Source organism: Ochotona princeps, chromosome 26, assembly GCF_030435755.1.
Source record: "Ochotona princeps isolate mOchPri1 chromosome 26, mOchPri1.hap1, whole genome shotgun sequence".
Classification (NCBI taxonomy): Eukaryota; Metazoa; Chordata; class Mammalia; order Lagomorpha; family Ochotonidae; genus Ochotona; species Ochotona princeps.
In genome coordinates this window covers 1374749-1398965 of record NC_080857.1, presented here as the reverse complement: position 1 = coordinate 1398965, position 24217 = coordinate 1374749, and the positions used below count along the sequence as shown (strand labels likewise).

Sequence of the window (24217 nt, the reverse complement as noted above, 5' to 3'; positions counted from 1 at the left end):
GGCCATGCTGAGCCAGATTGAAACCAGGAGCCCAGAACTTCTAGGTCTCCTTGGCCAGGACCCAAGAGTCCTGTTCCCTGCCTCTTCCACATAGGATCCTGGTCCCTGATGATACTTCTGGGAAAGCTGAAGAAGATGACCCAAGTGCCAAGTACCTGGGCCCCAGTGCATTCACATGGGAGACCCGTAAAAAGCTCCTGGCTCCTGGCTTCAGATCGGCTCAGCTCTGTCTGTTGCAGCCGCTTGGGGAGTGAATCAGTGGAGAGAAAATCTTTCTCTCTGTCTCTCCTTCTCTGACTTCCAATGAAAATAAATTTTTAGAAATAAGAAGATTAAACTTGAATATGCTCTCAAAACAATTTCACTGTAAAATATCCTTGACAAACTATTAACAACACTTGTGTAGGGGATAGGTATAAAAGTGCTCATAGCACCCTTTTTCAAAATATAAGAAATTATCCATAAATAAGTAATAGAAAATTACACAGAAGTCAGAATGAATGAGTGAGCATCCCAGCTTTTATCAATAAAGTTCCATTTTTAGAAATAAAATGTTAGGTGAGAAAAACAAATTGCAGAAATTCGCAAATGTCTTCTTGGTGATTTTGGAATGTGAGTGGAAGGAGTAGTGCCGTGCTGCGGACGAGTGGCTGCGTGGCTGTGGCTGGGTGCGCACAGAGCTGCAGCTTTGTGTGGCTGACGATTAGTGCTGCCTCCGGAGCGGACGCCTCAGGGACACTGCCCTTGACGGGCTCACAGAGACGGGTCAGGAAGCGTCCCCCTGCTTCTCCGTCTGCTCGGGTCCCTGCAGACGCCTGGCCTCGTCCCTTTGGCTTCCTCCTCCAGTTGTTGGCACGGGGATGAACAGGAGAGTGGGGCTCACTCCCAGGGCACAGCACGAGACCCATCCCCCCTCCCGATGGCTCGTGCAGCAGTGGGAGGCCTCTGGGGGCAGGAAGGACACTGTTGTCTGGTCACCTAAAAGCAAGGCCATGCGAAGGCAGGGGAGGGACAGCGTTGAGCCCTTAGGCAACAGTTCTTGGCTTAGTTCACGTCGGGTTGACAATGTGTGACTTCAAATCAGTGCACGTGCAGCATTTTGTTCTTTCTTCCAGCACTGGAAGATTTGGCGCCTGTTTCGTACCAGGACTCTGTAAGCAGAGCGACCTGACCCTGTATGCTTCAAGGCCTGGACTCCGGCTGTGGAAGGCTGATGTTCATGGGACAGTTCAAGCTACGTTCATCCTTAAAGACGTGTTCGCCGGAGGAATCCAGCCTTTTGAGCTGTACCCCCGCGTAGAGCCACCGCATGGGGGAGGCTGCAGCCTGTCTGAGAGGCAGCTGGGCCTGGTTTCCTGCTTCTTTCAGGATGGCTGGGTGTTGAGCTGGAATGAATACAGTATCTATCTCCTGGACACCATCAACCAGGTGAGTGGGTCAGTTGGCAGAGGCTCGAGGCCCGGGCTCGTGCAGCTGGGGAGCCGGTGGATCTCCAGTCCATGTTTCACTGGTTCCTTAGGGCCAGTGGGAAAGACCTAGCTAAGGTCTGGTACTTCTTACAGATTTGAACAAAATGATTTGATATTTACATTCTTTCCTCTTGCCAAGAAATGATATTTTTTGTGCTTAAGTACAAAGTTAAACTTGTTCCCTGGTGTCTATTTGAGTCACTTTGTTCCTCAACTACCAAGTTGAGATGAGCAGATTTGCCAAGAGCCCTGGCCTGACAGCCGCAGTGACAGAGAGCAGCCATGTGCACAGTGCCCGCACGCCAGCCCTGGCTCCCTTCCTCCGGCTCCTCCACCTTCGTTCTTACCCAGCTGTAGCCATGTGACTCTGGCATTGGCTTTTCACTGTAGTTACTTCTAGTTCACTCCAAATGCCTGCATCAGTCTGAGCTGGGCTGGGCTGAATCCGGGAGCTCTGTGCAGGTCTCCTGTGGACGGCAGGCGCCCGAGCGCTCAAGCCCTTGCCAGCTGCCCCCATGTGTGCATGAGCAAGAGGCTGAGTTTAGCAGCAGGCTGTACATGGAGCCCAGGCCCTTTATTAGGTGTCCCAAGTGGTGACTTAAATGCTGCACCTGCTCCTTAATGGCTACCTGGTCACAAACAGTTTCTGCTATGGCAGGATGCTATGAGGTTATCCCAGCAGACGGACCGGTGTGCTTTCACACTGCTGTTTAGTGGCCAGCACTGTGGCTCCGTGAGTTAAAACACTACCTACAAGGACGCTGTTCTGAATCAGAGCCCCAGTTCAGGCCCCAGCTGCCCCACTGCCCATCCAACTCCGTAATGATGTGCCTGGGAAAGCAGCAGAGGATGGCCCAAATGCTCGGGCCCCTGCACCCACGGGGAAGACCCAGATAGGGTTCCTGACCCCTACCTCCAGCCTGGCTCAGCTGGTGTGTTCATTTGGGGAGCGAGCCAGTGAACAGAAGATCTCTTTGACTCTGTGTTTACCCCCTTTCTATCACTCTGTTTTTCAAATAAAATCTTTAAAACTGTTTAGCATCAGTTCTTCGTGGTTTTAGATGAGCCCTGCTCAGTTCTTTTTATTCCTTACTGCCCACTTGCAGACCACGCCCACTTGCTCACACCTGCCCCGCAGCAGGAATGGGAAAGCTTCTTAGTAACTGCTGTACGCCATGCCTGGCGACTCTGGTTTAGGAAACGCTGACTCCAGAGGGCAGAATGTGCTGGCGTTCTGTCGGCTGGACAGAAGCAGGAGCTGGGCGTGCTGGGCAAGGGGACCCATGGGCCTCGCAGACGAGTGTGCTGGCATTCTGTCGGAGGGACAGAAGCAGGAGCTGGGCGTGCTGGGCAAGGGGACCCATGGGCCTCGCAGACGAGTGTGCTGGCGTTCTGTCGGCTGGACAGCGAGCAGGAGCTGGGCGTGCTGGGCGAGGGGACCCGTGGGCCTCGCAGAATGCTTTGGCTTCCTTTGGGAGATGGTGTATTCTCAGGTGCTTGGTGAGCATCCATGTCCTTAGTAATTAATGGCATCAGGAACTGTGTGATTGCACACTGATTTTTTTTCCAGACATTCAAAATTTTATTTTTAAAATTGCCTTTATTACAAATTTGAAAGTCTGAAAACGTTTCTTTGCCTCCACATAGAGGTCATGGTGGTATCCAGAAGCACAAGTTCACTTGCAGGAAGTGGGCTTCTGCACACGGTCAGAAGCCTTGTCGGCTGTGGGCGATGAGGTGTCATTTGGGAAAGCTCTGAGAAACCCTCAACACTCTACCTGCACACTGATTTTTTTTTTTTAGTTTTGTTTAGTTTTGTTTTTTGTTGTTTTTTTTTTCACACTGATTCTTTTCATCTGAATGCTTTGCCAAGGCTTTGCTTAGTAGGTGTAATTAACTTCATTTTATAGGCAAAGGAATGCCAACACAAACAGCCATGCCCAGACGCTGCTGGCCGGCATTGGGGTCTGAACTCACGGTGACAGAGTGACCAGCAGGTTTCTAGCTGTTTGCCAGGGTTATTGAGCAGTTAGCTAAGAGCTTAGGGACCCTGTGTTGTACCGTGAACTGCTCAGGTGGTGTTCACTGAAGAGCAGGGACATGGGTCACTGTGAACTCTGCACGTCCTGTGTTGTGTTGCAGATGATGGGGAAATCCGCCCTGCATTATCCATTCCAAAGCTGTGGGTTGTGGTGCATCCTGGGCTCCCTGCCAAATGTGCACAGAAGGGGCAGCTCTGTGGCCCAGGAGTGACATGCCACACAGCACTCGGTAAAAAGGGCTATGAGCTGCCAGGCAGTGCCCATATGAGCAAGCGCATCAAGGTGCCGGGGCGTTGGCAAAAGCACGGCATTGCAGCTGCCCCAGTGAGCAGGGACAGAATCACACCAGCAACACGTCTGAGCATGGGAGCCATGGTACCATGGCCAGGGCACGGATCACAGGACCCTGCCTGGTACAGCAGGGCGAGCTCCGTCTCGGTGAGAATGGGGCGCGGACAGGGGCTGCTACCATTGCTTGAGTGCACTGTGAGACTGACCGCTGGTCACACAGGACAGGTGCCACTTCCCTGTGTGGACAGAAGCCCTCAGCGTGTCTGGGACATCGTAGCAAGTACAGTTGCCATTTGACCTCTTTGGACTATTAATATAGCCTGATTTTATGTGGTTTTCTTCTTCTTTTTTTTTTTTTTTTCTTTTTTAACAGGCCACAATTGCTGGCTTGGAAGGATCGGGTGATATTGTGTCTGTTTCCTGCACAGAAAATGAAATATTTTTCTTAAAAGGAGATAGGAACATTATAAGGATTTCGAGCAGACCTGAAGGACTAGCATCAATAGGTTTGTATTCCATATAAAAAGCAGTGTGTGTGGTGGGGTGTTCTACCCTCTGTGGTAAGTAATTGCAATTTATAATACATAAAGCCGCTGTCGGGCCAGCTGATAGCTGATCAGGCTAATCCTCCAGCTTACAGCACCTACATCCCATATGGCTGCCAGTTCTAGTCCCAGCTGCTCCGCTTCCCATCCAGCTCCCTGCTTGTGGCCTGAGAAAGCAGTGAAGAATGGCCCAAGACTTTGGACTCCTGTACTCATGTGGGAGGCCCAGAAAGAAGCACCTGGCTTCAGATCGGCTCGTGTGCAGCTATGTGGCCTTTTGGGGAGTGAACCAACAGATGGAACATCTTTCTCTCTGTCTCTCCTTTTCTCTGTAAATCTGCCTTTCAAATAAAAAATAAATCTTTTAAAATAACAGCTATCTTGTTCAGCTATTTTTTAAGATTTATTTTTGTATTGTAAAAGACAGTTACAGATTGAAAGAGAGATATACAGAGGGAGAGATGTCCTCCTCCATCTGCTGGTACACTTCCCAAATGGGCACACCAGCCCGGAGCTTGTCCTGGGTGTCCCACAGGGGTGCAAGGGTCCACGCATTTGGTCCATCCTCTACTGCTTTCTCAAGTGCAATAGCAGGGAGCTAGATCGGAAGCAGAGCAGCTGGTACCCAAAACGGGCCCACATGGGATGTCGGCGTTGCCAGTGGTGACTTGACCTGCTTGCCATGTGCCAGCCTCTCGTTTAGTTGTAGTGCTCTTAAACAGTGGAGTGTCTAAAGGGTTTCCTGTGATTCTTAAGGTAATGCTGACAGTCTGTCTGGAAAGTGAAGGTGGGTGGTGCTGGGCTACAAGTGAGGTGGTAGAAAGGAGAAGCCCTGGGTCCTGGCGCTCTGTGTGGCACAGCGCGAAGGACTGGGGCTCCCAGAGAATGGCAGAAGCCGGCAGCCTGTCCCCGGGCTGTGCCTTAATTCGGCACACAGTCCTTCAGGTTGGGGTTGCTCTTTGCTCTGGCTTCCCTGGCACGCTGTGTGCAGGCTGTCCCGGGCTGTGCTCTGGCTTCCCTGGCACGCTGTGTGCAGGCTGTCCCGGGCTGTGCTCTGGCTTCCCCGGCACACTTTGTGCAGGCTGTCCCTGGCTGTGCTCTGGCTTCCCCGGCACACTGTGTGCAGGCTGTCCCGGGCTGTGCTCTGGCTTCCCTGGCACGCTGTGTGCAAGCTGTCCCCGGGCTGTGCTCTGGCTTCCCCGGCACACTTTGTGCAGGCTGTCCCTGGCTGTGCTCTGGCTTCTCCGGCACACTGTGTGCAGGCTGTCCCGGGCTGTGCTCTGGCTTCCCCGGCACACTGTGTGCAGGCTGTCCCGGGCGGTGCTCTGGCTTCCCCGGCACACTTTGTGCAGGCTGTCCCGGGCTGTGCTCTGGCTTCCCCGGCACGCTGTGTGCAGGCTGTCCCCGGGCTGTGCTCTGGCTTCCCCGGCACACTGTGTGCAGGCTGTCCCGGGCTGTGCTCTGGCTTCCCCGGCACACTTTGTGCAGGCTGTCCCGGGCTGTGCTCTGGCTTCCCCGGCACGCTGTGTGCAGGCTGTCCCCGGGCTGTGCTCTGGCTTCCCCGGCACACTGTGTGCAGGCTGTCCCGGGCTGTGCTCTGGCTTCCCCGGCACACTGTGTGCAGGCTGTCCCTGGCTGTGCTCTGGCTTCCCCGGCACGCTGTGTGCAGCCTGTGTTTCCTGTGCCTTCGTGCATGTGCCTTCCGCTGGCCGTCGGTGCACCTGCTCCTACAGTGGCAGCAACATCTGTGCAGGCTGCTTTGTCTTTCTCCGCCTCTTGCCACCTATGCCTTGTGTCGTGGAGACAAGCTGGGATAAATATTACGAAAGGAGCTTTTATAAGACGTGGTCAAGCTGTAGCTTGATCTGTGATTTGGAGAGCCTGTGACCAAGGGACCATAGAGGTCACAGTGCGTGCAGTGCCCACGCTCTGGATTGTGGCTGTGCACATCTTTCTGCAGTGGTGGAAGTGTTCCACATGTGCCCTTTGAAGCATTCTTGTCTGTATGAAATGTGGCAGGTGCAACTGAGGAGCTGCATTTGAAGTATTAATTCTGAGTGGGACTGAACTAGCTGCCAGTGGGTAGTAGCCATTTGCACAGTGCAGCCTTAGAGCAAGATGTGCCATTCACTTACTCTATGTGACCTGTGAAGTGTCATGTCAGGACAGCGTACTGCCCCTTGAGCCCACAGTCCACTCCCAGTGCCTGACCCCTAGAGAAATGCTGGCACCAGAGGGCAGGTGCTCCTGAACTGCAATGACTGCCGGCTCCCAGCAGCCAGGGGTGTCTGGCACACACAGGGCACTGGCTGTGTCAGCACGGCTTGTGGGTCTGTGCTGCAGACGATGACACCGGCACTCCGATGTTGGGGGAAGGGGAGCGCGTGTCCTTGGCCAGGGCCCTCACTGGCCCTGCGTCCCTGCACATAGCCAGGGGGCTCCCACTCTGCTCCCTGGCACTGCCCACACTCCTCACGGTGAGGATGCTGACTTCCTTGGTGTCCAGCCTCTGCCTGGAATTTGTTCTCATGGAACTTGCCACTGTTCTTTAATTCAGTGTAATTATGGGCACATACATTTTCCAAATGTCAATTGATAATACTCAAGTATATTCCAGGCAGAGTCTACATGTGAAGTGTAATCACATGTGGGTTTTTTTTTAAGATTTTTAAAAAAGATTTATTTATTTTTATTGCAAAGTCATATATACAGAGAGGAGGAGAGACAGAGAGGAAGGTTTCCCATCCAATGATTCACTCCCCAAGTGACTGCAATGGCCAGTGCTGCACAGATCCAAAACCAGAAACCTGGAGCACTTCCAGGTCTCCATGCGGGTGCAGGGTCCCAAGGCTTTGGGCCATTCTTGACTGCTTTCCCAGGCCACAAGCAGGGAGCTGGATGGGAGTAAAACTGCTGGGATTAGAATCGGCGCCCATATGGGATCCCAACACATTCAAGACAAGGACTTTAGCCACTTGGCCACAGCGCCAGGACCAGGTTTTTGTTTTTGGAAAGTCAGATTTACAGAGAGAAAGATCTTTCATCCTCTGGTTCACTCCCCAAATGGCTGCAGTGGCCACAGCTGAACAGATCAGGAGCCAGAAACCTCTTCGGATCTCTCACATGGGCACAGGTCCCAAGGTTTTGGGTCGTCCTCGACTGCTTCCCAGGCCAAAGCGGGGAGCTGGATGATAAGTAGGGCAGCCAGGACACATAACAGGTGCCCATGTGGGATGCTGGCACTTGGAGGTGGGGGTGAGCCACGTGAGCCTTGTGCCCCTCCTTATACTTTTTTTTTTTAAAGATTTATTTTATTTTTTATTACAAAGTCAGATATACTGAGAGGAGGAGAGACAGAGAGGAAGTGGAGCTGCCGGGATTAGAACCAGCGGCCATATGGGATCAAGGCAAGGACCTTAGCCACCAGGCCACGCCGCCAAGCCCCCTCCTTATACTTTTGTTTGCCTCAGTGTTAGTTGCACTGGTGTCTGTGAATTTAGAATTCTTGAGTTCTTCAGCAGGCTGCAGCCTTGGCTTTTTAGAATGAGGTTTTCTTTGACTGAGGGTACTAAACCCATACTCTTCTTTCTCAGTGAGAAATGGCCTGGACCCCTTGGGATGCTCAGAACGAGCCCAGGGGCAGCAGGTGGAGAAGCCAGCAGAGGCCGCAGCATCTGAGACACGGCTCCGCGGAGCATCAGTGGCCAGCTCAGCGGCCAGCTCAGCAGCCAGCGAGCCCCGGAGCCGGAGCAGCTCTCTGCACTCCACCGACAGTGGCTCGGGGCTCCCCGTGGCCCCAGAGCTGGGCAAGGCTGGCCAACCCTGCTCACAGAGGTTCAGTATCCTCAGCTCGGAGGACTTTGACCAGGAGCTGGTTGTGAAGCCTGTCAAGGTGAAGAGGAAGAAGAAGAAGAAAGCAGGTACCGTGCACAGCCCTGCACAAGTACATGCGGCCCGTGGGGGTGTGGGGTACCGTGCACAGCCCTGCAAAGACAGGTGCAGCTCAGAGGGTTTCAGCGAGGAGGCTTCCACACTCTGGGAGTTGCGCACCTGCCCATATTAGGAACACTGCTGCTCTCTGAGTGAGCCAGGCCTGTTCATTGAAAAGTGAAGAGGGTCTTCCAGAAGGGAACGTGTTCCTTTCCCAGCCACTACACACAGGAGCATGTACACACGTGCCATCGTGCACAGCATGCCGGACCTTACAGAGTCGCAGGAAGCAGAAGTGCCTGTGACCCTGCTGTGACCCTGCTGCCCGCTAAGGGCCCTGGGCTTTCTGCAGCACAGTGCTCTTGTCAATCTAGTCATGGTGATGTGGCCAGGTTTTTGTTTGTTTACTCGTTTGTGAGGCAGAGAGCTCCCATGTGCTTATTCACAACACTAGGGCTGGGTCTGGCAGAACTGGGAGCTGGGAGCTCAACGTGGCTCGCCTGGATGGGTGACAAGGACCCAATTCCGTGAGCCCAGAGTGTGCGTTAGCAAGAGATGGGAATTGGGCATTCCCAGATGGGCATGGGTGTGCTAGACCCAGTGCGCATCCCAGATTTTCAGGAACTAGGAGAGAATTAGATGGAGAGTACAGAGTCACTCAAGCAGGCCAGCTGTCACTTGGTGTATAGGTGGGACAGTGTGAGTCTAGTGTTGGATTGTTTTTACCACATGTGGGATTTGGCACTGATTGGTATTTTTATTTGAGAGGAGAGTTGAAGGGGAGGCAGAGGAAACCTCAGTCGCTGCTTCACTCCCCAGATGCTCCAATGGCTTAGATTTTTTTTTTTAAGATTTTATTATTATTAGAAAGCCAGATATACAGAGAAGAGGAGAGACAGAGGGAGAAAGATCTTCCGTCCGATGATTCACTCCCCAAGTGAGCCTCAACTGCTGGTGCTGCGCTGATCCGAAGCCGGGAACCAGGAACCTCTTCCAGGTCTCCCACGCGGGTGCAGGGTCCCAAAGCTTTGGGTTGTCCTCTACTACTTTCCCAGGCCACAAGCAGGGAGCTGGATGGGAAATGGAGCTGCCGGGATTAGAACCGGCGCCCATATAGGATCCCGGGCAGGTTCAAGGCGAGAACTTTAGCTGCTAGGCCACACCGCCGGGCCGATTTTTTTTTTAAGATTTCTTTTTTTCTAATTGGAAAGTCAGATATACAGAGGAAAGACAGAGAGGAACATCTTCTGGAGCTGTGCTGATCCAAAGCCAGGAGCCCAGAGCCTCTTCCGGGTCTCCCACAATGGGTGCAGGATCCGAAGGCTTTGGGCCGTCCTCGACCATTTTCCCAGGCCACAGGCAGGGAGCTGGGTCGGAGGTGGAGCAATTGGGACATGGAATGCTGCATGACAGGTGCAGCTTAACCAAGCAACAAGGCTATCCCTGCCCATTGTGGTTTGTAGCATATTCTTCAGTGAGACTTCAATGTCTGCCAACGTGCGAATATTTGCTTATAAGACTAAACCACACTGCGGTAACTAAACCACACTGGGACCTGGCAAGGTAGCCTAGTGGATAAAGTCCTCGCCTTGCATGTGCCAGGATTCTATATGGACACCAATTCTTGTCCTGACTGCTCCACTTCCCATCCAGCTCCCTGCTTGTGGCCTGGGATAGCAGTGGAGGACGGCCCAAAGCCTTGGGACCCTGTACCTGCATGGGAGACCTGGAGGAGGCTCCTGGCTCCTGGCTTTGGATTGGCTCAGCTCTGGATGTTACAGCTACCTGGGGCGTAAGCTGGTGGATGGAAGATCTTTCTCTCTGTGTCTCCTTCTCTCTGTAAATCATACTTTCCAATAAAATAAATAAATCTTTAAAAGAAAACATGTATAAATACACATTTCTTTCTTGAGCCTAAAATTTGAGTTTCATGAGTCTTGCTGTTCGATAGAGTCAGCCCTTTATTTTAAATCAGAAGGTGGAAGCGGAAGTGCCTGTCACAGTTCCCTGGAATCGACTCCCTGCTCTGAGTGGCCTGGCGACATTGACCTGTCCTCCAGGAGTCCCAGCATGCAGGGCAGCGGTGGGGACCCATTGAGCACTGAGTCTCCTGAGCGGGAGAGCGGCCTCAGAGCTGAGGGGAACAGGATCTTAGTGGACAGTCGTGACCCTGAGACGTTCAGCATCGTGGAGGTGGCCGAGTCTGCGCCCAAGTTCCTAGATGAAGAATGTGGTGTTGGAGCCCAAGTGCCAGGGAGTCACTGTGCTCGTGCGATGGAGGCCCTCAGTGGAGGGCTGGGTCTACACTTGCTCTCGATGGAGGATGGGACAGCTGAGGATGTTGCAGGGCTCAGAGAGGAGCCTTCTCCTGTGGAAGACAGACCCAGCGGTGGGCAGTCACCCCTCCGAGAGCAAGACGGCTCTGCTGAGGCACTGGAGTGCCCAGAAGCCTATGACTTGCAAGGCCTTCTTGCTGAAGCCCCGCTCCTGGAACCACCCCTGACACCTTCCAGCCTTTTGTGGGGCCCAGGTGCTGAGCAGGGACAGCCTGTGAGTGGGGTTGATGAAGGCGACCCTGAGGAGCACAGCCTGGGGCAGGACATGCTGAGTGGTGCAGGGGCCCTTCGCCACCTTGGCGCAGACCCCTGGCAGGCTGCCACCGAGGACAACACAGGACAGAGGGCAGAAACACCCACTGCAGTGTGTGACCCCGGGGACAGCAGTGGACTGTTAGCTCCTGTGGCCCCTGCCTTGGTGGCCAGTGCCCGGCAGCCTTGGCTTGAGCCTCCCTCCCAGGATGCAACACTGATGTCCAGTGATGAGGAGGACATCTACGCCCACGGGCTTCCCTCTTCATCCTCAGAGGCGAGTGTGGCTGAACTCGCAGCTGCTCGCTCCCTGCAGGATCTGAGCCAGCCAGGAGGGGATGATGCTGGCCTCGTCACGTCAGATCAGGTGCGTACGCTCAGGTCAGAGGACGGCTTGGTCTGATGACGCAGTGCTGTGGAAAGGCATGTGGTCTGGCCCAAGCCTGGGAGGTCATGTGTGTTCTCAGGATTTCCAGCAGTGGGTCCTGGCGTGGCTTGAGCTGCTTCCAACACTGCGCAGTACACAGCCCATCTTGCTGTGTGTTCTGGCCCAGCAGGGCTTGGCTGGTGTAGGTGCAAGTGGTAGCACCTTTGGGGAGGGCGGACTTGGCCCTGGCCATCTCAGACTGTAGGCAGAGGCATATTCCTCAGGGCAGGAGAGGACTCAGTGCAGGCTGTGGGCATGAGTCCACCCTCCTTGGACCCCACACGGAGGTCCCTTTCCACCCCAAACCACCCAGGAGTCAAGCTTGGTATACCCAGTCTCCTGTGGATCCATCCGAACACTTAGTTAGGAGGTGATTAACTGTCCTTAAGTTTTCAAATCATGAAAGTATTTTTTCATAGTGCTATTTCCCTTAGAAAATGTCCCTTGAGTAGCTGGAAAGCTAAACAATTTTGTGGATTTTCTTTTGGGATTGGGGTTGGGACAAATTGGGTTTGTTTGTTACAGGGCTAAATTGAGAATGGTTGGGCATTTGTACAAAATTTCATTTGCAGTTTGTTAAAGTGTGAATGTTTTGTTTAGCTGTTATTTTTAAGAGGATCCTAGCAGTGAAATTAGTCTAAAAAATTCAGTCGAACAGGGTGGCTCCCGCAAGCTTCTCCTAGCCCTTTCCCCAGGACCTGGCATGTGGGCGGTACCTGAAGGACAGGCTGAGGAAGGCAGCTGTGCTCTGCAGCACTCCTGTGGTGATCTGCACTCAGCTGCTGAAGAGCACAGCTCTGTGGGAATAAGATGCTGCTGTGCTGCCATGTGGCCCAGGGCCACTGTGGAATGTCCATGGGACACAAGAACTCTGGTTCCGGAATGTTTCTAACAGGGGATGCCAAAGTCGACACAGGTGGGCCTGGGCCTGGCTTCTCAGCCGAAGCTTACACTCTTGTTGAAAACAGCGTGGCCGGTGCCCGTGGGTCCTCTGCCACAGCACTCACAGGCTTGTGTGGTTAGTTTGCAGAGAGCTGGATGGGCTACTCCGGGCCTGGCTATGGCATCCTCAGCTTGGCGGTCTCCGAAAAGTACATCTGGTGCCTGGACTACAAGGGTGGCCTGTTCTGCAGTGCGCTGCCAGGCGCTGGGCTGCGCTGGCAGAAGTTTGAAGATGCCGTCCAGCAGGTGGCAGTCTCCCCTTCAGGTTCGCCCCACGGCTCAGGATGTGTATTTGGGGTGGTTACCTCACCAGAACCCTGGTGTGATCCCTCTCCCTCCTGGTGGGCTGAGTGCCTGTGGCATGCCCGGACTGCTCCTGCGTGCTGGCACCCTGCCCTCTCTGTGGCATGGTGCTCCCCTTCCGTGCCTGCTGTGCATGAGGTCTGGGACGTTGAGTCACCAGTGTGCAGCTGGTGGGGCGTGGCTAGGGAGCAGGGGGCTCTGTCGCCAGAAGCCACGGGATGTTTTGGAGATCTCTCTGTGTCCCTCGATGGCCAGATTCAAGCTTGTTGTGTAGATGATTTCAGTGTTTATTTTCAGTGAATAGAATTCTTCCCACAGGAACCCTTCTCTGGAAGATTGAGCAGAAGTCAAACCGCGCTTTCGCTTGTGGAAAGGTGACCATCAAAGGGAAGCGGCACTGGTACGAAGCCCTGCCCCAGGCGGTGTTTGTAGCCCTGAGTGACGACACGGCGTGGGTCATCAGGACCAACGGAGACCTGTATCTGCAGACAGGTAGCCGAAGCCGTGCCCAGTACCCCTCTCTGCACCTGCTTGTTAGTCTCACGCTGGGGCCGGTCTCAGAGGCTGAATCACCTACCGTGAGAACTCTGAAAAGAGGGGATTTGCCCTGGGAATGTTTTAGCAGTTGTTGCAGAATGGCACAAGTCCACCCTGGCGGTACAAATGGAGGACCAGAATGGATGAGACCAGCTGCTGAACTGGGCAGCACAACTGGCCCTGCTGGAGCTGACCACACTTCTCAGCAGACAGAAGACTAGGGAGGTGCTACTAAAAGGCTTTCCCCTCTAAGCCAGACAGGCCAGAGCCCGGCTCCTGGGCCTTGCATATATGTTGTAGCAAAAAGAACAAACTATTTGCTCTCAATACAACTTAGTGCTAGGAAACTGCCCTTACAGAAACTTCTAGCTGCCGGAAGTGGTCTGGCAGGAGTTGGTTATTAAAGGTAAACTTTAGTGAGAGTCAGTTCTTACGGATTGTCAGCAAAATGGAAAATGCTTTTCCAAAAGCAGTGTGATTTCTCACTGTCTGGGAAGGGGAGTGGGCAGGAGTTGTGTTTTGGTTGTTAGAAATTCATTTTGGATTTGTGTGACAATTAATCACCTAACCATTTAATGTTGCTGATGCTAGAGCGTGGCGTGGTCCCCTGGGAGCTGCCAGCTAGGGGTCCCTTGACTGGAAGTCCCTGCTGGAGAAGGACCCAAGCCGTGCCTAGCGTTCCTGTCAGCTTCGAGGGACCCTGTGTCAGCTTCCAGGACACTTGAATTTTGTGCCTGGTGGGAGGGCGTGTGCTTCTGGCCAGGAGTGAAGTGTTGCTGGTCTCGAACCATCCAGGCAGTGATTTAGGTGAGTCCAGGCCTGGCTTCCTGGCAGGGCCTAGCCTTGGCTCGAGTTTGTGGCATCAATGTTCCTACAGGTAAGTACATGCTCCCTGAGGAACTACAACACTAAGGCGTGTTTACTGGATGAGATGGGGCACAGATTTGAGCACTGCAGCCTGGCTTCTAGGCGACAGCTGTTCTGCCAGCTCCAGTGGGATTGGCCACCAAGCTTCCTCGAGTGCACTTTCCTGGCAGAGGTTCCAGGAGGAAGGTGCTGCGTGGAAGAGGCCTGGGTGGCAGCCTGATGTGGCAGGCCTCGTGGGAAATACGGGGTGTCTCCGCAGTAGGACAGGCTGGTGACAGAAGAGGGGCGGGCGCTGCCGTGGTCAGCAGCCTGCTCTGCATTACACATTGCTTCCACATGTCTATAGAGTGGCCAAACGCTTGAAGTGGACAAGGCATTTAAGCAGAATAATCCATGTTGTATCAACTAAACCTTTTTTTTTAAAGGAAACCTTAAAAAGAAAAGTAATAGGCTGGCACAGTAGCCTAGTGGCTGAAGTCCTTGCCTTGCATGCACCAGGATCCCATATGGGTACCGATTCCTGTCCCAGCAGCCCTGCTTCCCATCCAGCTCCCTGCTTGTGGCCTGGGCAAACAGGAGAGGGTGGCCCAAGGCCTTGAACCCTGCACCTATGTGTGAGGTCTGAAGGAACCTTCCGGTTCTTGGCTTTAGATCGATTCAGCTCCAACTGTTGTGGCCGCTTGGGGAGTGAACCAGTGGATGGAAGATCTTCCTATCTCTCCTTCTCTCTGTAAAATCTGCCTTTCCAATAAAAAGAAATCAATCTTAAAAAAGTAGATAAAAGTCAACTGAAGAGTGTAGTCCCAATTATGAGCCCTGGGTTTCGTCCCCTGTACTTGCAGGTCTCAGTGTGGACCGTCCCTGTGCCCGCGCTGTCAAAGTGGAGTGCCCGTACCCCCTGGCCCAGGTCGCAGCCCGCAGCAGCGTGGTGTGGGCGCTGACAGAGCAGCGGGCCCTGCTGTACCGGGAAGGCGTGAGCAGCTTCTGTCCAGAAGGGGAGCAGTGGACATTTGACATTGTCAGGTACCTGCGACAGAGGGGAGGGCCATGAATTCATGCCCCTTCATCCTGGTCAGCCCAGCTGTCTCCAGGGCAGAACCCACCCCTGGGAGGGGTGTGCCTGTGCCTTGTTAAAGGCCATGGCAGCAGACTCACTCCTGTGACTTCTCTCTCTAAACCTGAGCAGCAGGGAGAGTGCAAGCCTAAACTAACTAACTAACTAACTAACTAACTAACTAACTAACTAACTTCCGTCCTCCCTTCCTCCCTTTCTTCCTTCCTTCCCTCAAGGTTCCCAGCTTTCCTCGTTACCGTTTGAGAGACATTAAGAGAACGCCCATCCGTTGGTTCGCTCCCTGGATGCCTGCAGCGGCTGCTGGGAGCCAGGAACTCAGTGCAGGTCTTGTGTGAGGTGACAGGAGCCCAGGTGTGGGAGAAGCAGTGGTGTCTCCCAGATCTGCTTTAACAAGAAGACATGGAATTAACAGTTGGGGGCTGTGGCCAGGCCAGCGGCATCTCAACCTGTATTCTAACTCCTGGTGGAAATGCCTGTCCCCAGACATTTTTATTTTTACTGTAATGCATTGGAATTTATCTCTGAGCTGTAATTTATGATTCAAGATCTAGCACTTTGGGGCCAGCATTGCTTAGCAGTACCTTAAGGTTCTGCTGTCATCGTGTATCCAGTGCTGGGCCGAACCTGGCTGCTCGGCTATGCTCTGACATCCTGCTGTGGTACCTGGGAAGGCAGCAGAGGGGCCCAGATGGTTGGACTTTTGTACACGCATAGGAGACCTGGATGGAGTTCCTGGCTTCTGGCTTCCGCCTTGCCTAGACCTGGCTCATGGGGGTATTTGGGGAGTGAACCAGCAAACAGAAGATGCTTGTTTTAAAAAACACTGGTTAATCTTGGTTGGAATTTGATCTTTACTGAGTACCTGTTGTAAGTCTTGAGGGTGCTGGGACTGAGTCTACGTGGCTGATGAGGCACTTGGCTCCGTCTCCTGGAGCCGCAGGAAGGGATGGATGCCTGTTCGTGTGGACGGTCCTGAGTGCAGCGCGCAGGCCTGAGTTGACATCAGCCCCACGGTGCTCCACAGCCATGTTCTTGGTTGCAGTGAAAGGCAAGCCCTGGAACCTGTATGCATCACTCTCGGGGATCAGCAGACCCTCTGGGCCCTGGACACCCATGGGAAGCTGTGGTTCAGAACTGGTGTCACGCCCAAAAAGCCCCAAGGAGATGATGACCACTGGTGGCAGGTGGGTGCCCTTTTCCATGCAGAGATGATGCTGTTAATGTTTGAAGCTTGACGTTTCCTGTGTTTGAATATATTACAAACATCAAGGACAGGAAATAGGTAGTGAAGTTCTGTTGCTTAAATAAGTCATAAACTTACTTCTTTTTTGTGTTTAGAATTTTTTTGTTTTAGGTTCAATAAAGTAGTGATTTTTGATTGAAGAAAATAGGTAATTAGGGTGTTTAATTCTGAGCTGATACGCTAAGAACGTAGACAATGGATTTGAAAACCCAACCTTGTGAGAAAAATCTAACTAGGTGGCATCTCCCCCACGGAGGAGCATTTCCCCTGTGCCCCAGGAAGGCAAGCACCACAATCAGGGAGGGCGTGGCCAGGCTGCCTCCTCGGATGCCCTTCCAGAGGAGCGGCAGCCCTCCCACTGGCATTCCCAGGGAAGGCCAGCAGCCAGGAGAGGAGCAGTCCCCTCAGCCTCCCATCCCCATTGGGCCATCTCCTGTGCCCCTTGGTGATTGGCTGCTTTTACCCTACGCAGATCAGATGAGAATGTACAAGGGTCCGTGTCTACTTTATTAATCTGTAGCAGGTATGGACGTGTGCCTGCTTTGAGAAACCAGGTAATCTGTGACAAGTTTGTACACTGTGGGAGCCTTGCCCCAGGGCACACACACACAGGCATGCTGAATTCTAGTTTTGGCCTTCAGAAAGCTAGGTGTGAAAGTATTCAGGCCACTACAGGAAAGGAGCTTGGTTCGAGAGAGTTACCTTCAAGGTACTGAGCAGCAGAGCCACGCTCTGCCTGCTGGGATAGCTGGCCTGCACCGCTAGGCTGCAGCAGGTCCGGCTGCGCAACACTCCTCATCTGACCTGCACGTGATGCTGCGACAGTACCTACCATGGCTACCTGGAGTTGCGAGTGCCCACCTCGGCTCTCACCATGGAAGCCTGGTGCTCTGGGCTTGTCTCTGAGGCGCTGTGAGGGAACTGCTGGCCAGACTGGCACAGGGCTCACTGAGCACATCTCCTGAGGCTGCCAGGCCTCAGCAAGGCCCATCCCTTCACAGGCAGAGTCACAGAGTGAGAGGGAAAGAGATCTTTCACCTGCTGGTTCACTCCCCACATGGCTGCAGTGGCCAGAGCTAGGGGCCAGGAGCTGCTTTGGGATCTCCTTTACGGAAACAGGTTCCCGAGACTGTGGGCCATCTGCTGCCCTCCCAAGAACACAAGCAGATAGCTAGATCGGAAGTAGACCAGCTGGGACTTGAACCCATGGCGTTGACCCCTAAAATGTTTCTAAAACTTGTGTTTGTACTGAAAAGTGTAGACTATCTTGTTGTGATTTGCTGAACAATGCCATATAACAGCTGTTGGCGTTGTCCTAAGTATGGCAGATAATCAGAATGATGGAATGTACGCGGGAGCCCGTGCGTGGTTATATGTTGGTACTACACCCTTTCCTGCAAGAGCCTTTGGCGTCCACAGCGCCCCGCACTCAGGTTCCCACGCAAGCCATGGATGGCTGTGCTGACTTGGAGAAGTCTTCTTTTTCTCTGCTTTTGCTTATGAACTCCTGCAGTGAGTGACGTTACTTCACTCAGCGTCTTGGGTGTGATCTGGGAGCGCTGCCTGCACGAGGCTGTCCTAGGAGTGAGGCTGTTGTGCTCTCTGCCCCCAGTCCCACAGGGCGGCAGCAGGAGGAACAGTCACCAGCGATGGAGCAGGGAGGCGGCCTTGGGCCGTGTGCATAGGTGCGTGGGGAGAGGGGCCAGCTGCGTCCTCCCCAGCCCTGGGCCGCGTCCCCTAGTCCCCCAGCCCTGGGCCATGTGCAAAGGTGCGTGGGGAGAGCAGCTGGCCACGTCCTCCCCAGCCCTGGGCCTTATGCAGAGGTGTGTGGGGAGAGGGGCCAGCTGCGTCCCCTAGTCCCCCAGCCCTGGGCCGTGTGCAGAGGTGCGTGGGGAGAGCGGCCGGCTGCATCCTCCCCAGCCCTGGGCCGTGTGCAGAGGTGCGTGGGGAGAGCAGCTGGCCACGTCCTCCCCAGCCCTGGGCCGTGTGCAGAGGTACATGCGGAGAGTGGCTGGGCATGCTGGCATCAGCACAGTCATCATCATCACCACCTCTCTCTACTTACTCTGTTTGAAAACCTATACGATGATTCTGAGTTTTATATGCTGCCCATTGGAAATAACTAGATTTAAAAACAAAATTATTCTTTGTCAGAGTAAAAAGCTTGTTTGAGAAGATGAAGGGGTGCTGTTAAGCACAAGAACCGACGTGCGGTTGCGGCAGACCCCAGGGTGCGACAATGTGTGAAATACAAAATGACCGTCTTCTCCCAGCCGTAGAACACATGGCCCAGAAGCAGCTCTGCAGTGTCCTGCTGCACTTCCTGTGCGGTGTTGAGGGGCAGAAGGGGGGCAGGGTTCAGTTCTCTGGTTTCTAGAAGGCAGAAGTCAGGGCGTGCACGAGTGTCGGCAAGCCGAGCGGGCACTGCCAACTGCACTGACCATGGACTGTGCTCGTCTTCCCCAGGTGAGCATCACAGACTATGCTGTGTTCGACCAGAGCAGCTTGTTCCAGACCATCATCCATGCCACACACTCGGTGGCTACGGTGGCCCAAGCACCTGTAGAAAAGGTGGCAGATAAACTGCGCATGGCATTTTGGTCTCAGCAGCTTCAGTGTCAGCCAAGCCTGTTAGGGGTCAACAGCAGTGGTGTGTGGATCTCCTCAGGCAAGAATGAATTCCATGTTGCCAAAGGCAGTCTCCTAGGTACGTGAATGACTTTTATGGTTTTATAAACCAATGTTTAAGGAAAAGCTGAAGATCTCAACTTGAGAAGGTAGTTTGTGCTCTGTAATCAATTTCTCTTTAGAACTCCATCTGTCATTCAGTGTCTAGATAATGCATGGGCAGTGTCCTATGGCTGTCACCCATTGTGACACCCAGCTTGGTAACTGGCTATAGCTCTTTTTTTTAAAGATTTATTTTACTTTCATTACAAAGTCAGATATACAGAAAGGAGGAGAGACAGAGAGAAAGATCTTCCGTCCAATGATTCACTCCCCAAGTGAGCCGCAACGGCTGGTGCTACGCCTTTCCAAAGCCGGGAACCAGGAACCTCCTCCAGGTCTCCCACACGGGTGCAGGGTCCCAAAGCTTTGGGCCGTCCTCTACTGCTTTCCCAGGCCACAGGCAGGGAGCTGGATGGGAAGTGGAGCTGCCGGGATTAGAACCGGCGCCCATATGGGATCCTGGGCGTTCAAGGCAAGGACTTTTGGCTATAGCTGTTGACCAGCTTCTTGCCAGTGCAGACGCCGGGAGGCAGTAGAGTTGGCTCCGGAGATGGGCCTCCTGGCGCAGTGGCATAGTGGGTCAAGCCACTGCCTCTAGCATCAGCATGTTCTATGGCTGCCACTTAAAGTCCTGGCTACTTCACGACCAGTCCAGCTTCCTGTGATGGAACTGGGAAAGCAGCAGAGGCTGTTCTGAAGGCCTGGGCTCCACGCCCCACATAGGAGAGCTTAGCTTCTACCTGGCCCAGCTCTGGCTGATATGACCATCTGGGAGTGGACCAGTGAATGGAAAATCTCTCTCTGCTCCTCTGCTTTTCAAATAAATAAGTAAATCAATCAATCATTTTAAAAGAGAGGGTGGCCTGCCGCCGCTGGAGATCTCGGGTTACAGTCCCGGCTCCCAGTCCCACTGCAGCCACTCTCAGTCCTTTCCTCCATCTCTCTCTTTCTCTATATCTTTGCCTCTCAGAATTTTAAATTATTTTTCAAGAAAACAAATGAAGCTCCTTTTTGTGTAATGATTTCACATTTGAAAGAGAAGGTCCAGGGGACCAGTGTTGTGTAGTGTGTAGAGCTTACCACCTGCAGTGCCGGTGTCCCATTTGGGTAGCAGTTCAAGTCCCAGGGGCTCCATTTCGGATCCAGCTCCCAGCTGATGGCACCTGGGAAGGCAGTGAAGCCTAGCTCAGGTACTCAGGCCCCTGCACCCACAGGGACGCAGCACAAACTCCACACTCCTGGCCTGAGCCCAGCCCAGCCCTGGCCGTTGTGGCCATCTGGGGAGTAAGCCAGCAGGTGGAAAAGCTCTCCTGTCTCCCTCTCCTTCTTTGTCATTCTGCCTTTGAAATAAAAGATCCAGGATCAGTGTGGCATAGAGTAAAGCTGCTACCTGCAGTGCCAGCATCTCACATGGGTGCTGTTTCTTCTCCTGGCTACTCCACTTCTTCTTTTTTTTCTTTTTTATTACAAAGTCAGATGTACAGAGAGGAGGAGAGATAGAGAGGAAGTGGAGCTGCCGGGATTAGAACCAGCGACCATATGGGATCCCGGCGTATTCAAGGCGAGGACCTTAGCCACTAGGCCACGCCACCGGGCCTGCTACTCCACTTCTAATCCAGTGGAAAGTGGTTCAAGTGGTTGAAGTCCTGCTACCCATGTGGGAAACCTAGAGGAAATGACAGGCTTTGGCCCAGCCCCAGCCATTGTGGCCATTTGGAAGATGAACCAGTAGGTGGAAGATTTCTTTCTCTCTTCTTCCTCTGCTACTTTTTTTTTTTTTAAAGATTTATTTATTTTATTGGAAAGGCAGATATACAGAGAGGAAGAGATAGGAAGATCTTCCATCCGGTGATTCGCTCCCCAAGCGGCCGCAATGGCTGGAGCTGAGCTAATCTGAAGCCAGGAGCCAGGAGCCTCTTCCTGGTCTCCAACGTGGGTGCAGGATCCCAAGGCTTTGGGCCGTCCTCAACTGCTTTCCCAGGCCACAAGCAAGGCACTGGAAGGGAATTGGAGTGGCTGGGATTAGAACCAGCGCCCATGTGGAATCGTGGGTGTGCAAGGCGAGAACCTTAACCATCACGCTATCGTGCTGGGCCTGCCTCTGCTACTTCTTCTCTCTAACTTCACCTGTAAAACAAATAAATCTTTAAGAAAAAAAAAAAAAAAAAAAAAAACAAGAGAGGGAAAGACCCACAGGCACCCTGCGGGCCTGTGGAGGAACTAGTCCATCCCCAAGTGGAGGTGTCGCCACTGCTGAAATGCAGCTCTGCGTGTCTTGGTGAGTAGAATGCCCACACAGAGCCTCGGTTCTGCAGTGGGCCCTCACCTTGTGAACACTCCTTGGCTGTTTCCTCCCTGACACAACCTCCTGAGCCCCCTGAAGCTCACCTGCTGGTGCTCCGGGTCTGAAGGTCACAAGCATGACAGTGAACTCTGAGCAGCTGTGGAGCACGTCAGCTGGGCGACACTCAGCTGCAGGTGCTGCTCGTTCCCTGCCTTGACACGCTCTTCCTGTCCTTGCAGGCACTTACTGGCAGAGCGTCGTTCCCCGGGGGACAGCCTCGGCAACCAAGTGGGCCTCTGTGTGGGCCTCTGCTGCTCCCACTCAAGAAGGTGGGTCTGCCCAGCTCGCTGGGAAAGCTAATGCGTGAGTTGGCAGCTGAGAAAGTTCACACTGCTGTCTGACTGTAGGCTAGGCTGTGATGGCAGTCAGTCCCATCTAGACCAGAACAGGAACGTGCTGCTGGGCCTGTCAGTTGGACAGAGGCACCATAGCCAGAATGGCCTGTCTGGGAGAGCCAGTGAGAGGAGAGGGGCCAGAGGGGCCAGAGGGGCCAGAGGGGCCAAGGCAGAGGGTCTTGGAAGGGCCTGCAGTGTGGCCACTAGGGTCCGGCAGAGAGGTGCTATCAGGCGACAGCTTCCATGGCATTGTCCCCCTTCCCTCACTCTGTCTTGTTGGTGGCCTCTGGCTAACCTGCACCCCACAGCATCCCCCATGAAGCTGTCTTCACTGTAGGGGTGCAGCTTCTGATAACTTTGCCTGCACAGCTCCCATCAGCTTGCCCAGGGTATTCGGGCCTTCCTGGGGAAGGGACTAGCACATCCTCCCAGGGCTGTGAAAAGACCCCCAAAGGCTTCAGGTGTGGAAAGCTGGGAGTGCCGCGGACACAGGCAGCCTGCTCAGTAAAGCAGCTCACTAAGCTGTTGTGACCACCGTTCGGAAATCCAGAAATCTCCAAGGAGCCTGTGTCATCTCCCGAATTAGTACAGCCACACACAGCAACAGCTCTGCTGGGCCTGAGGCAGGGCTGCCCGCAGGATTCACTGACCTTGACACTGCTGCACGCTTGGCAGGTCCCTGAGGGAAGCCTGCTCCCCTGTGACTGTACGGACATAGATGCTATCACCTTTGCTTCCCAAAAATCTGAGAGGAGACTAAGTTCCAAAGAGATGTGGCCCATGTTCAGGTGGTCCTGTGCCCAAGGGCCACTGGGCACCCTGCAGGGCTGTGTGGAGGGAGAGGCTGGGGCAGAGGATGGGAGACAGGATGTCTGGTTGGGTAACTCTGCACCCTCTCTGGAGGAACAAGGCCAGCACCTTGGCCCCTCACTCTGCACGCTTGCTGGCCTGCCCCCCATGCTAACGTTTGGCGTTCCTCATTAGCCACTGGTGCCCTTCTTAAAGGTACAGACGGCCTAGCTCATTGTAAACGGGAGGCCAGGCCCCCAAGCTGCTTTCCCTGGGCTCCTAAGCAGCTGGTGTTCCCTTTGTCTCCGGGTGACAGTGAGCAGTGTCTGGGTCTGCGTGAAGGCACAGGTGGCTGGGCCGGGGTTGTGGCATAGCACATGAAGCCATCTGCCCTACGGGTACTGGCTCAGTGAATCACAGGGAGACCAGGGCTGCATGTGTGTTGAGCTCATGAGCGTGACCCTCTTTCGCAGGAAGCTCTCTGTGGCTGTGCCAGAGCAGCAAGGACCTGTGCAGTGTCAGTGCCCAGAGCGCGCAGGACCGCCCCTCCACGGTGCAGCTGCCCCCCGACGCCGAGATGAAGGCCTACTCTGCCTGCCAGGACGCACTCTGGGCCTTGGACAGCCTGGGCCAGGTGTTCATCAGGACGCTGTCCAAGAGCTGCCCCACAGGCATGCACTGGACGCAGCTGGACCTTTCCCAGCTAGGTATGCTGCATCTGTGCCCTCACTGCCCCAGGGGTGCCTGGCCCTGCTCAGCCTGCAGGACACATGGGTGCTCTGGGTGAGGTGCTGGGCTTCGGAGTCTGGGAGGGCTGCTCCTCCAGATAAAATGAGCCTCTTACTGACTTCTAAGGCGCTGCATGTCACCCACTTCAGAGTTCAGGGCAGAGTGGAGGTGTGTAGGGAGGGGGTGGTGCCACTGGTTAAGCTGCCACCTGTAACGCAGCGTCCAGTAGGAGCGCTAGTTCGAGTCCCGGCTGCTCCACTTGCGACCCAGCTCCCTGCTAATGCAGCAGGGCAAACAGCAGGTACTGGTCCCAGTAGTTGCACCCCTGCCACCCACACGGGAAGCCTGCATGGGGCTTTGCAGTCCTAGCTTTGGCCTGGCCCAGCCCTGGCTATTGCAGCCTTTTGGGGAATGAGCCAGTGGATGAAACACTAACCTCTTCGTCTCTCAGCTTTACCTTTCAAATAAATGAATTTAGCAACAACAACAACAACAAAAGGAGTCGGGGTGGAGTGGTACTACGGTGTTGCAGGTTAACCCGCCACCTGCAGCACTAGCATCCCAAGTAGTTGCCGATTTGAGTCCCAGCTGCTGCTCTTATGCTCCAGGCCCCTGCTGACGTATGTGAGAGAGCAGTGGAAGGCAGCCTGAGTGCTGGGGTCCCTGTGCCCTCATGGCAGACCTCAGCCTGGCCCAGCCCTGGCTGCTGTGGCCATTAGGAGAGTAAGCCAGCAGGCAGAAGACTGTCTCTCAACTCTGCCTTTCAGAAAATAAATAAACCTTTGAAGACTACAGAGGAGAAGCTGCTGAGAGCTGTTTAAGTGATGCTGTTGTTGCGGCTGTCTCTGAGTGTGGGACACAGCTTCTGACCTTTACATGTGAAAGCACTCTGGGTGGCTGTGTAGGCCCCATGGCACAGGCGTGTGGCGCCATGCCCGGCGCAGGGCAGCTGCTCAGCCTGCACGGGCCGGGCCGAGATGGGCTGCCCCTGCTGCTCTGCCCCGCTCCCTCGGGGACATTGGAGGCCACGT

At 54.0% G+C, this 24217-nt stretch overlaps 1 protein-coding gene across 1 annotated transcript in view; it reads left to right on the top strand.

The window, feature by feature from the left end:
• Positions 1 to 24217, top strand: part of TECPR2 (tectonin beta-propeller repeat containing 2) — a 52856-nt gene that overhangs the window by 12487 nt on the left and 16152 nt on the right. The window contains exons 5-15 of the mRNA XM_058655136.1: positions 1116 to 1428; positions 4176 to 4308; positions 7941 to 8267; positions 10253 to 11232; positions 12316 to 12499; positions 12856 to 13029; positions 14784 to 14964; positions 16059 to 16200; positions 18726 to 18966; positions 21513 to 21602; positions 22931 to 23164. Of these exons, the coding sequence (XP_058511119.1) occupies positions 1116 to 1428; positions 4176 to 4308; positions 7941 to 8267; positions 10253 to 11232; positions 12316 to 12499; positions 12856 to 13029; positions 14784 to 14964; positions 16059 to 16200; positions 18726 to 18966; positions 21513 to 21602; positions 22931 to 23164 (2999 nt within the window). The remainder of the gene's footprint in view (positions 1 to 1115; positions 1429 to 4175; positions 4309 to 7940; positions 8268 to 10252; positions 11233 to 12315; positions 12500 to 12855; positions 13030 to 14783; positions 14965 to 16058; positions 16201 to 18725; positions 18967 to 21512; positions 21603 to 22930; positions 23165 to 24217) is intronic.